The 12,920-nt window shown below is 40.2% G+C and overlaps 1 protein-coding gene across 1 annotated transcript in view; it reads right to left on the bottom strand.

Annotated features, from left to right (window-relative positions):
• Positions 1–839: 839 nt before the first annotated feature.
• LOC138957458 (uncharacterized) overlaps positions 840–12,920 on the bottom strand; it is a gene marked incomplete at its 3' end in the record, with an annotated part of 33,362 nt that continues 21,281 nt past the window's right edge. The window contains exons 2-5 of the mRNA XM_070328580.1: positions 6,355–6,474; positions 5,631–5,720; positions 5,165–5,218; positions 840–989 (exon numbers count right to left, since the gene is read on the bottom strand). Coding sequence (XP_070184681.1) covers positions 840–989; positions 5,165–5,218; positions 5,631–5,720; positions 6,355–6,474 — 414 coding nt within the window. The remainder of the gene's footprint in view (positions 990–5,164; positions 5,219–5,630; positions 5,721–6,354; positions 6,475–12,920) is intronic.

Genomic DNA, 12,920 nt, shown 5'->3' with positions numbered 1-12,920 from the left:
TTTTTATGCTCTATCCAGTGGTGAAAACCGTTTTAGAAAAGAGCCTGTGACTAAGGTGACCCTCACACTGTTACCAGACACTCCCCGGACTTATATTAAGCCTAGCGCAGAACCGCGCGAGGTGACATGCGACTCATTTCGTGGTGGAGGGTCACATAATTATTACTGTCTCACGTTACCCTACTTCCGAGCTACACACCTCATTTTTACTCATTCGACCCATACACACCAGACATCTTAGTGCGAACAGAACCACAAACAACCCAACAAACAAACAAAGAAACAGATTTAAAGCTATACACTGCAATTTAAAGAGGGCGTAAAATATTCGAGAGGTGAGTATACTCTGTTGATATTTACCAGCGGAGTTTTCTGTGTGCCTGTCTGTGTGTCAGTCTGTAAGTCAGCAGTCAGTGTGTGTGTGTGTGTGTGTGTGTGTGTGTGTGTGTGTGTGTGTGTGTGTGTGTGTGTGTGTGTGTGGTGTGTGTGTGTGTGTGTGTGTGTGTGTGTGTGTGTGTGTGTGTGCCTTTATTTGTGTGTGTCTCTGTGAAAAACCATATTAAAAATAATACAAGAAAAGGTCCACTCGAGTCACTGTTGATACTTAGCAGCAGAATTTTCTGTGTGCATGTCTGTGTGTCAGCAGTCAGTGTGTCTGTCTGTGTGTTTTTTGTATCTGCCCTAATTTCTGAGTATCTCTGCCCCAGAGTTGTCTGTGTGCATTTCTGTGTGTCAGCAGTCAGTGTGTCTGTCTGTGTGTTTTTTGTATCTGCCCTAATTTCTGAGTGTCTCTGCCCCAAAACCAATATTAAAAATAATACAAGAAAATGTCCACTCACTGTTGATACTTAGCAGGGGAGTTGTCCCCGGCCCGCTTCCCAGGTGATTTGGGGGACACCAGGTAGTTGGATCGTTCCCTCTCCTTCATCATCTCCAGGGCCTGGCAGAGATCCTCCCGAAGACTTAAGCGACAGCTGATCTTATCATCGCTGGAAAAATGTGATAGGCATCATCTTCTTTGCCATTGCCAACATTATCACTTAGCTGTTAGCATCACCGTCACTATAATGTTGTTGGTTTCTTTCATTGTCGTCGTCAAAAATCGTTATCACGATAATTATCATGGTCGATGTCATATTACGTCCCTATCCTCGTTCTTTACATTTAGTCAAGTTTTGACTAAATGTTTTAACATAGAGGGGGAATCGAGACGAGGGTCGTGCTGTATGTGTGTGTGTGTGTGTGTGTGTGTGTGTGTGTGTGTGTGTGTGTGTGTGTGTGTGTGTGTGTGTGAGTGAGTGTGTGTGTGTGTGTGTGTGTGTGTGTGTGTGTGTGTGTGTGTCTGTCTGTGCGTGTGTGTGTGTAGAGCGATTCAGACCAAACTACTGGACCGATCTTTTTGAAATTTGACATGAGAGTTCCTGGGAATGATATCCCCGAACGTGTTTTTTCTTTTTTTCGATAAATACTTTTGATGACGTCATATCCGGCTTTTTGTAAAAGTTGAGGCGGCACTGTCACACCCTCATTTTTCAATCAAACTGATTGACATTTTTGTAAAGCAATCTTCGACGAAGGTCGGACTTCGGTTTTGCATTTCAGCTTGGTGGCCTAAAAATTAATTGATGACTTTGGTCATTAAAAATCAGAAAATTGTAATAATTTTATTTTATTATAAAACGATCCACATTACCGTTCATCTTATTCTACATCATTTCCTGATTCAAAAAACATATATTATGTTATATTTGGATTAAAAACAAGCTCTGAAAATTAAAAATATAAAAATTATGATCAAAATTATATTTCCGAAATCGATTTAAAAACAATTTCATCTTATTCCTTGTCGGTTCCTGATTCCAAAAATATATAGATATGATATGTTTGGATTAAAAACACACTCAGAAAGTTAAAACGAAGAGAGGTACAGAAAAGCGCGACTTGTTTTTGTTTTATGTTCATCTTTAGTAACATTTACACTGTCGTCGCCTGTATCATCACTATCATCATTAATATTCTCATCTTTATTGTCACCCCCCGCGGGTTAGGGGGAAGAATTTACCCGATGCTCCTCAGCATGTCGTAAGAGGCGACTAACGGATTCTGTTTCTCCTTTTACCCTTGTTAAGTGTTTCTTGTATAGAATATAGTCAATGTTTGTAAAGATTTTAGTCAAGCAGTATGTAAGAAATGTTAAGTCCTTTGTACTGGAAACTTCCATTCTCCCAGTAAGGTCATATATTGTACTACGTTGCAAGCCCCTGGAGCAATTTTTTGATTAGTGCTTTTGTGAACAAGAAACAATTAACAAGTGGCTCTTTCCCATCCCCCCACCCCCCCCCTTTTTCCCGCCGCGATATAACCTTGAACGGTTGAAAACGACGTTAAACACCAAATAAAGAAAGAAAGAATCTTTATTGTCGTCGTCAACATCGTTATCATCATAATTATTATTGTCACCTTCATTGTTGTTATCATCACAATCATCATCGTTACAATAGTCCGTCAATGACATCGTCAACACTACCATTCTTGTTGCTGTCGCCAACTCTCTCTCTCTCTCTCTCTCTCTCTCTCTCTCTCTCTCTCTCTCTCTCTCTCTCTCTCTCTCTCTCTCTCTCTCTCTCTCTGAAGTTAAGGCAGCCACACAAACACACAAGAACGATATCCCAGAAGCTGATCACAGATTGTGCATCATCATTGCGAGATTAATGCCATGATTTCGAATCAGAATGGAAGGCCATGCTGTCATTGAGGGTAAACTGGTGTCTTCAAACAACTATCACTTACGTCATCTCTTTGAATAAAAACTTTAAAAAAAAAACTGCGGGGAAAATACAGAAAACGTGCCGTGGCGCCGTTATCTCGGATTAACTTAAAGTTTTTATTTTTTCGTGGCTACAGTTAGGGTTCAAAATTTAAGTTCTTTTAAAGTCATCCACAGAAGACAGAAGAGCTTTTAGCTGTCTTAATTGTCTGAACCTAACGCGTTAACGAAACCATATTTTCCTTCTTTAAACAGTTATCAGCACTAGAAATGAAGAGAGAAAAAAATTCACGTTGCCGTCAGTATCTATCAGTAATGAAACGTCACGCCAAACCGCGCCGTTTAAAACCGGGTTAGACTCAGTTTGGTGTACACTACATTGGGGTGTGCACGTTAAAGATCCCACGATTGACAAAAGGGTCTTTCCTGGCAACATTGTATAGGCATAGATAAAAATGTCCACCAAAATACCCGCGTGACTTGGAATAATAGGCCGTGAAAAGTCTGATATGCGCCGAAATGGCTGCGATCTGCTGGCCGATGTGAATGCGTGATGTATTGTGTAAAAAAAATTCCATCTCACACGGCATAAATAAATCCCTGCGCCTTGAATATGTGCACGATATAAATTGCATAAACATTTTAAACAAAATAAAAATTAAAAATAAATCAATCCCTGCGCTTAGAACTGTACCCACGGAATACGCGCGATATAAGCCTCATATTGATTGATTAATTGATTGATTGATTTTGACCAAGATGATAGACTATAACTGGTCAGTTAGACGTAAGTTACAACCGAGTTACACGGAATCAGACTCAGTTTGATTAGTATCAGGAACACTATATAGTTGTCTCAGTCATGGTCATTTAATTCAAGCAATCGTCACACATATGTCAAAATAAAAACGACATCGACATCGACAATACATGCTTGTGAACACTTCTTCTATAGCTCATATAGGCTCAATTAGATCGAATCAAATGTAGGCCAAATTAGGCTCATTATGCTGAAAATAAGACGCAATATGACTAGTCAGGCCGAATTACTTTATTTTATTTAGATTTTCTTCGACTGATTTGCAAATCCTTTAATTCCTTTTAACTTAATTGCCATCCATTGTGAACGTTCATATGATATTCGATTTAACCCAAATTATTTAGTCAACACATGCAGGGAGAGGTGGGGGCGGGCGCTTGTGGAAAAGCGTCTGCATAAGAAGCAGAGAGCTGGAGACGAGTGCAAACAATTCGGATGATCATTGTGTTTCACCCGTGATCAGGTAATGTTGTTCGGCAGCACGGAAGTTAAAATAACGTGCTGATTGACAAGTCGTGCATGGAACACATGCCTCATTTATTTTCAGCCAGAGTTTTCTGCAAGATGAACAAGAGCCTGAGAAGTATAGACACTTTCGTGTCGTTTGATTCTGACTTCTTTGATGAGAAATTGTTGTGAAAAGTCTTTGTCATTCTCTCTCTCTCTTTGTGTTTCTCTAAGACTCTTTCTCTCTCTCTCTATCTCTGTATGTGACTCTGACTCTGACTCTCTCTCTCTCTCTCTCTCTCTCTCTCTCTCTCTCTCTCTCTATCTCTCTCTCTCTCTCTCTCTCCTCTCTCTCTCTCTCGCTCGTTCGCTCGCTCTCTCTCTCTCTCTCTCTCTCTCTCTCTCTCTCTCTCTCTCTCTCTCTCTCTCTCTAGCTCTCTCTCTCTCCCTCTTTCTCTCTCTCCCTCCCTACCAGCTTGTACTTATAATTACTTGCATAGTATGCATTTGATTTTATGAATAACCACATATGTATGCTCTTCATGCCTCATCTTCATCATCATCATCATCATCATCATCATCATCATCATCATCGTCATCTTTATCATCACGTGCTGAAGTTTTCTTACCTCCTTTTGTTGGTAAACTTTTTAACTTTTTAATTTTTAATTTTTCAATTTTATCATTGTGTGTCTGTGCGTCCCAAGGACAGATTGTAAGAAAAGGCGTAGCCTTAAATCTTAATCCTTGTTAAATAAAGTTCAATTCAATTCAATTCAATCCCTCCCCCACCCCCTCCTGCCTTGACAGTCTGGCTTTTTTCGTGTTAAAGGGAGATATTTCTGCTGCATACATTTTGTCAAACAGAAAACAAAACTGATTGACAGAAATTCCACACGCTGCACAGCAAACAAGTAAGTTGTTTTTTTCGTTTTTTTCTAATTTTATTTCTACCCCCGCGAGGATGATGCTTTTTCCGACTTTAAAGCCTGGATAGATCTGTGAGAGTATATTTGCTTCACTAACTCAGGGAGGCAGATACAACCCAGAACGAATCTCAGGTTATTTACAAGAAGGTGTGGATGGAAATGAAGGTATTGTTCATAGGGGAAGCACAATTTGTCACTTACTCATCAGATGCTGATCGTTTCAACAAACGGCTGCTGGCTACTGGATCAGCTGACCTGCAAAAAAAATTATAGAAATGAAATAAAATAGTAAAGACACTAGAATATATTATAGCTTATTTTGAACGCATCCTTACTTACACGTCTTTATATATTTTCAATGAATAATGCACGATATGCTTCTCTTGTGTATCTTGTTCATCCAGGTTCGTTATAGGTTGTTGTTGTTTTTTCTACGGTAATCCTTGTTAGTTCTCCCTGATGAATTATTGACATTGAGTTGATGAGCGCGTGGTTACAACACATCGCTGATCGTGTAATTAACGTATTGGTCCCTTCAGTGCTGGTTTTATTTTCCTTTACTGATTGGGCCTGCTAAAAACGAGGGGCTGCCGGAAATGACACACAACTTCGGATATCACATGGCCTGACGTTAACACTATGAATATATGCATGAAGATGAACTCACAGCGCCCCTCTCAGTTCCATGTCAAAGTCCGCCATGGATGTCGTCAGATCTCGCAGGTGTCGCGTGATTTCGTCCATCTTGAGTAAAATCCTGCAACCATGCCATATTTCACAAGATAAGAACAAAAGGGCGAAATAACGAAAACAAATATTTGACCAACTATAATTCATATCAACCGTCATCCATAGTTCAGAGTCTGGCTCTTCTCGCATGTCGCAATGTTTGAACCACGATGGAAGAATTATGCAATAAACTGCGACAGCAGATTGTGCGACAGATTGCGACAGAACATGCAAAAAAGTTGCAGCAATAGATTGCCCATGCAATACGCTGTCCATGATCTTGGTCAGGTTAATACTCGTACTTAGTGACTAGTCTTGGCAGTTATCGGTGATTGCAGATACAATACAATACAATACAATACAATACAATACAATACAATACAATACAATACAACGCCATGCCATGCCATGCCATACCATACCATACCATACCATACCATACAATACAATGCCATGCCATGCAATGCAATGCAATACAATACAATACAATACAATACAATAATATAAAGTGTCATTTTAAATGTAAGATTCAAAGTTTTCAAATCTGTAATATAAAGAATAAATCACAGAACAAATAAATGTACAGATATCAAAAAGACATCACACATCCACCTGGGTCCCAACTTGTGCATAACCCCAAGAATATAAAGTTGTATACTTACGGTATCGGCTGCCTTCGTTTGTTGATGACGTGTGCATGGCATGTTGTTGTCAATAGCAGCGTCACTACTAGCAGCAAGCTCTCTGTCCTCATTCTCTGTCTCTGTTTGGTCAAGCTTGATCTGCACCGACAGATAAAGTACCTCTTATCATCATCATCATCATCATCATCATCATCATCATCATCATCATCATCATCATCATCATCATCATCATCATTATCATTATCATCATCATTATCAGCATCATCATCATCATCATCATCATCCATCATCATCATCCATCATCATCAATCATCATAATTATCATCAGTCCCCTGACTATGACAGTCGTCAGGGAAACGGGACGGCAGAAGAAGCAGAAACCCTTCTCCGGGCTGTTCTGTTTGCGGTCGTCGACAGACAGACATAAAAGCTTTTCTGAGCTGCGTCTATTCTTTAACTGTGTCAGACCAGCTCTTCTGTAGCTTCACGCGTCTGCGTCCTCCCTCGACTGTGCCTTGCAGTATTTTTTTCAGTAGAAAAGACAAAGTAGCCTACAAATGAAGCGTTCGATCCTGTGGAATCTACTATGTAAACCCATTCACACGCATACATATAAGAACGCATCTATCAAATACCATCCCATTACGTTCCACCCTTGTTTTCACCCGATTCCTTTTCGAACCAATTAACACACACCTCAATAGACAAATTCCGGTAGTAACTCTACAGGGTTTGTATAGCGTTGTGAACGAGTGAATACTCTTCGGAACATCGAGGCAAGCTTTCCCACGTGGCATTTCAGGCCAGCCACTAGCGAGAAGTTTGTCTCCACGCGTGCTCCTTGTCTTAGTACGAAGACACGCCCTTCGTTCGGGACTATCCTATGTCTCGCGGGAATGCTTGCCTCAATGTATCCAAGAACATTCACTCTTTCACAACCCATACAAACCGGATTGAGTTATTTCCGAACATCGTCTTTTTAGACAGACCTTTCAGCACAAGAGTACACACACGTGTTTTTAGACAGACCTTTTAGCACAAGAGTACACACACGTGTTTTTAGACAGACCTTTTAGCACAAGAGTACACACACGTGTTTTTAGACAGACCTTTTGGCACAAGAGTACACACACGTGTTTTTAGACAGACCTTTTAGCACAAGAGTACACACACGTCTTTTTAGACAGACCTTTCAGCACAAGAGTACACACACGTGTTTTTAAAGGCACATTCCTGCCTGTGTAAACAGTTCGACTCCGAATCTCAAGTCTGCTCAGGCTTTTACATGGGATAAAACTATCTTTTCTTTTGGACACATACTTAATATCAACACCCTGGCAGCTTCTTGTAGTGAGTTGAAATTTGTGGATGAATACATTTCTTCAACAAAAAAATCATGAACAGAGAGCGTCCAGGCTTTTTTTTTTCTTTTTTCTTTTGGGAATCAGCTTTTCTTCTGAGATATTAGGGCTTGCAAACGGACGTGCCTTAATTTATGTTCCTTATATCTTATTTTACATTATTATCATAACATCAACATTTTTTCAAAATATATTTAAGCGTCCATGGCTGTTGATGTTGGTGTATGTGTCCAAGTGAAGGTATTGTCTTATCCCATGTAAAAGCCTGTACACAACTGTACACGGGCAGGAGTGTGCCTTCAAAACACGTGTGTGAGTACTCTTGCACTAAAATGTTTGTCTATAAAGATGATGTTGGCAAATAACTCTTTCGGTTTTGTATGGGTCAGGGGCGGATTGGGGGGGGGGGGGGTGCAGGGGTTTCGTACCCCATCCCCCCCCCCTCCCCGGCTGTCAAAAAACCCCACAGATTTAATACTAAGTTTAACAGAAATAATGAGTGGCTGCTGACACCAGTTGATCGAGTTCAAAATCAAGGTTAAGCCACACATTGTTAATAAAATAGCTAAAATTCTCCAGCTTCCAGGGGGGGGGGGGGGGGTTCGGCCCCTGTACCCCACCAGGGGTCTACCGATTCCTGGACCCCAGGTTGTAACCCCCAACCCCCGCCCCCCCCCCACCCCCCCCCCCTCCCTCTCGCTTAACTGCTCCGCCCCTGTGGGTTGTACATAAGAGAGTAAATACTCTTGGAAACTCCAGGCAAGCATTCCCACGAGGTATTATAGGACAGTTTACACGGGAAGGATTGTTCCTTTAAGGAAAACACGGTCGATTTTTGACAATTACATCCAGTTGATATAGGAAGTTGTGTGTCATTTTCCGGCAGCCTCCCATTTTTAGCAGGCCTAATTAGTAACGGACAATAAAACAAGCACCGAAGGGACCAATACGTTAATTAAACGATCAGCGATGTGTTGCAACCACGCGCTCATCAACTCAATGTCAATAATTCATCAGGGAGAACTAACAAGGATTTCCGTAGGAGTATTCATGAACGGTTGGCAGTTACCAAATAATGGCAAGCCGAAAGAGACAAAAGCTGACATGCGTGTTTTGTTAGAAATCAAACACAAATGCATTTCGCGTTAACCGAAAATAACAAACTAATCTAGTGTGTGTGTTTACGAGAACATGTTGCGAGGCTATTGCAACAGAAAGGTCGGGAAAACTATGTTGCTGAAATACGTAGAGGTTACATGCCGAGTCTCAGTGATTATTAAAAATAATGGTCGAAGTTAGCGGATCATGAAAAATGCGAGCTTTAGCGAGCTTTTTCATGACCGCGAACTGAGACCATTATTTTTTATAATCACTGAGACGAGGTGTGTAACCTCTTTATTCCTCCTTTCTTCAGTTATTCAAAGAAAAGAGGAGTTTTTTTTGCGAAAGTTTGATCGAATCCTATTCACTCAACCAGTCAACCTGCGCAGGCGATCGATTAATGCGCGGTTGTATAGTTCCGTGCAAATCATTCCATTCTGTTAACACTTCTTGTCAGTTTTCCTATTTTGGACTAAAATCAAGTACACAGATATGCTGTTATTCTGCTGTGGTGGCAAAGGCAGATATTGTGTGTTCTGTATATGTTTTGGTATCGCTTAGGATAATGTTCTTTCGTCAAATGGGACTAGCAGACGAACTTTTGCACCCGTGTTCCAACGTTAAAAACTGTATGAAGTTCAGTTTTCTGGAGAAAATAGTGTATGAAACCGCTTTATGTTGTTTAAATTGATGAGATGTGTGCATTTGGTTGCGTGTGATCTGTTTATTAAATGAAATATTGTTGAAAACTGACCGTCGGATTGCAGTCTGTTGTCGAAGAAACTGAGTGAAAAGAAATTTGAAAGGGGAACTACTCTTGTCGCTAGACAAAGTATGAGAGTTACTTGCCTTGGGAATTTGCTTGTGACGAACGTTTGTGCACAGCAGACCTAGATTCAGAAAACAACCAAATTCATGGATTTTATATGGAGATTCATGTGTTCAAGCAACCTTTGCCGTGCTTCCTGGGTTCACGCAAACCAATACTTTTAAAGAGTAGTAGTGATTGTAACTATCCCTCTGCCGACGGCGCGGGTTCTGCTACACCCATAATTACCAAAGCGGCGGAACAGTGTCTGTCTGCCTGTTTGTCTCCAAGAGACTGTCTGTCTCTCTGTCTGTCTGTCCGTATCTCTCTGTCTGTATGTCTGTTGTCAGTTGCTCTGTCTGTCTGTCTGTCTGTCTGTCTATCTGTGTGTCTGTCTGTCTGTCTATCCGTCAATCTGTCTTTCCGTCTATCAGATTATGTCTGTCTGTATGTCTGTCTGTCTGTCTCTCTCTCTCTGTCTCTTTTAAACATTTTAATCAAGGTCTCTTCTTTAATGATTTGAATTGTACACCTTTTGCTTCTGTGATTAATTATACTGATCCTAACGAGGCACTTGAAGCCTGGTATTCCCTCTTTATCGATGTGGTAAATCGACATGCACCGGTGAGGCGGAAACGAGTAAGACATCCTAAACTTCCTCCCTGGTTAACCATTGATATCATCAAAGCAATGGCGTATCGCGACCAGTTGAAGACAAACAAATTATTTGAAGATTATAAAAAAGCGCGTAACAGAGTAAAGAATCTTGTGAGAAACGCGAAGCGATCATATTTTGATAAACTTGTGGGTAACAGCAAAGATGTTTCAAAAGTCTGGCGCGCCCTGAACACTTTTTTAAAAGGCAACTCCTAAAAAATAGTAGTATTCCTCAAAATATAAAGGCCAACGACTTTAACGATTATTTTTGTCCGTTGCTGAATCACTGGTAGATTCTCACTCAAAATCTCCAGGTACAGAACCACATTCCTGTTGTGAACGCTTGCAGATGCTCTGTGATGAAAAATTAAGAAACACGGATGCGTTTGTTATTCCGATAATGGCCATCCATGAAGTTGGCCAGTACATAGCAAGGTTAGAAAATAAAAAGTCTTCCGGACTTGATGGAATAAGTAATAAATTATTAAAATTGTCTACTCCTTATATAGTAGAGTCTCTGACTTATGTTTATAATTTATGTATTCAACACAATGTTTTTCCAAAAGAATTTAAAAAAGCGAAAGTCATACCTTTGCCAAAGAAAAAAGGTTCTCAAGACTTAAATGATTTTAGACCTATATCTTTGTTATCTGTATTATCTAAGCCTCTTGAAAGGCATGTTCAGAAACATCTGGTTACTTATTTGGAGGACCACAATCTCTTGCATCAACTTCAGTCTGGTTTTCGCTCTCAACATTCATGTAACACTGCCCTTGCCAGATTAACTGATTCATGGTACTCATCCATTAATAGGTTAGACATTTCTGGTGATGTTTTCTTGGACCTAAAAAAAGCTTTTGACCTCGTGGATCACGAGATCCTTCTACAGAAATTAAAATGTTATTTGAACAGTTCAAGCACTGTCCCTTTTTTTAACTCTTATCTTAGAGAGAGGGTTCAATCTGTATACGTACACGATACGTACTCTTCTCAGGGCACTGTGAAATGTGGAGTGCCACAGGGGTCTGTTTTGGGACCTGTATTATTTTGCATCTATATAAATGATTTGCCCTTGTACCTACAGTCTGAATCTGTTGAGTGTCATATGTTAGCAGATGATACTACCTTACATGCAACAGGGAAAAGCCCTGCACAAATTCAAGACAAATTACAACAGAGCCTAAACGATGTTTCTGAGTGGTGTTCTGCAAATCGTATGCTTATTAATCCAGTAAAAACAAAGTCTATGATAATCAGCACTCGCCAAAATCATCAACTTTCAGAAATGACTCTGAGTCTGTCCCTAAATGAGCACTCCATTGAGCAAGTAGCTGAGCACCGTTTACTGGGACTTACTGTTGATAATAATCTCAAATGGCAGACTCACATCAATGGAATCTGCAAAAAAATTGCTAAAAACCTGTTTCTTTTGTCAAAGTTACAAAGCATTATTAATCTAGACACAAGAAAACTATTTTACAAAAAAAGTAAATTGTAAGGGGCTTATTGTCCGTCAGGTCTTAATTGCCTATATTGGACATGAATTGGTTTATACGATTCGAGTTTTACGCCCTCACGGCTTTTTGATGTTTGCGTGTTTAGGTGTTATCAGCCATCTGCACTTATGGTAGAATGACCAAGATCTTTAACGTGCCATTGTGGTGACACGGGGGTGGGAGATGGATACCGTCTCTGGGTCTGCACATAAAGTTGACCCGTGTCCGTCCCGGCCCGGATTCGAACCAGCGACCTCTCGATCACAAGTCCAGTGCTCTACCACCTGGGCTACAATGCTCACATAAAACCCCATATTGATTATGCTTCCATAGTATGGGACGGGTGTAGTGAAGTTCACTTGAAGAAGCTGAACTCGCTCCAGCGTAGAGCTGCTAAACTAGTTCTGCCCAGTCCATCTCTTTCTACAAAGGAAAAGATGAAAAGTATTGGGATGTTAAGCTTAAAAAAGCAGCTTTTGTATAATAAATGTTCATTTATGTATAAAGTCGTCTATAAGAACGCCCCAACATATCTTATACAACTCTTCAATTCATCTCCGTCATATTATTCACACACTCGAAATAACCTTGCCTTGTCAAGGCCCCGCATCGATTTGTTTAAAACTAGTTTTTCTTATTCTGGTGCGTTCCTTTGGAATTCACTACCTGTAAATATCAAGTCATGTCTGTCATTTTCCTCTTTTAAAAGACAGCTCCGAAAGCACCTCTCTAACGACTAAGTCGGTGTACACTTTGTGCGAGTGTGTGTGAGGATGTGTAAAAGAGAAAGTGTATAGTATGCTTCCATTAACAAGCACACTTTTGAATTTTTAATTTTTATTTTGTTATACCTTTCCCTATTGGTTTTTTAATTTTTGATTTTTTTAATTTTTTTATTTATTTTTTTTCATTTTTTTTTTAATTCTTCATATTTGTTCTTTGTTTCATGTGTGTATTATAGTAGGGACTAGCTGTAAGAAAGGACCATATGGACCTAATGCTATCATCCCTCGGTAATAAAGTTTTCGAGTTCGAGTTCGAGTTCGAGTTCTCTGTCTCTCTCTGTCTCTCTCTCTGTCTGTCTCTCTGTCTCTGTCTCTGTCTTTCTCTCTATCTCTCTCTCTCTCTGTCTCGCTCTCTGTTTTTCTCTCTCTCTCCCTC

This window comes from Littorina saxatilis, unplaced genomic scaffold, assembly GCF_037325665.1.
Source record: "Littorina saxatilis isolate snail1 unplaced genomic scaffold, US_GU_Lsax_2.0 scaffold_1128, whole genome shotgun sequence".
Lineage (NCBI taxonomy): Eukaryota > Metazoa > Mollusca > Gastropoda > Littorinimorpha > Littorinidae > Littorina > Littorina saxatilis.
Note: the sequence above shows the minus strand (reverse complement) of the source record. Positions and strands in the feature narration are given on the sequence as shown.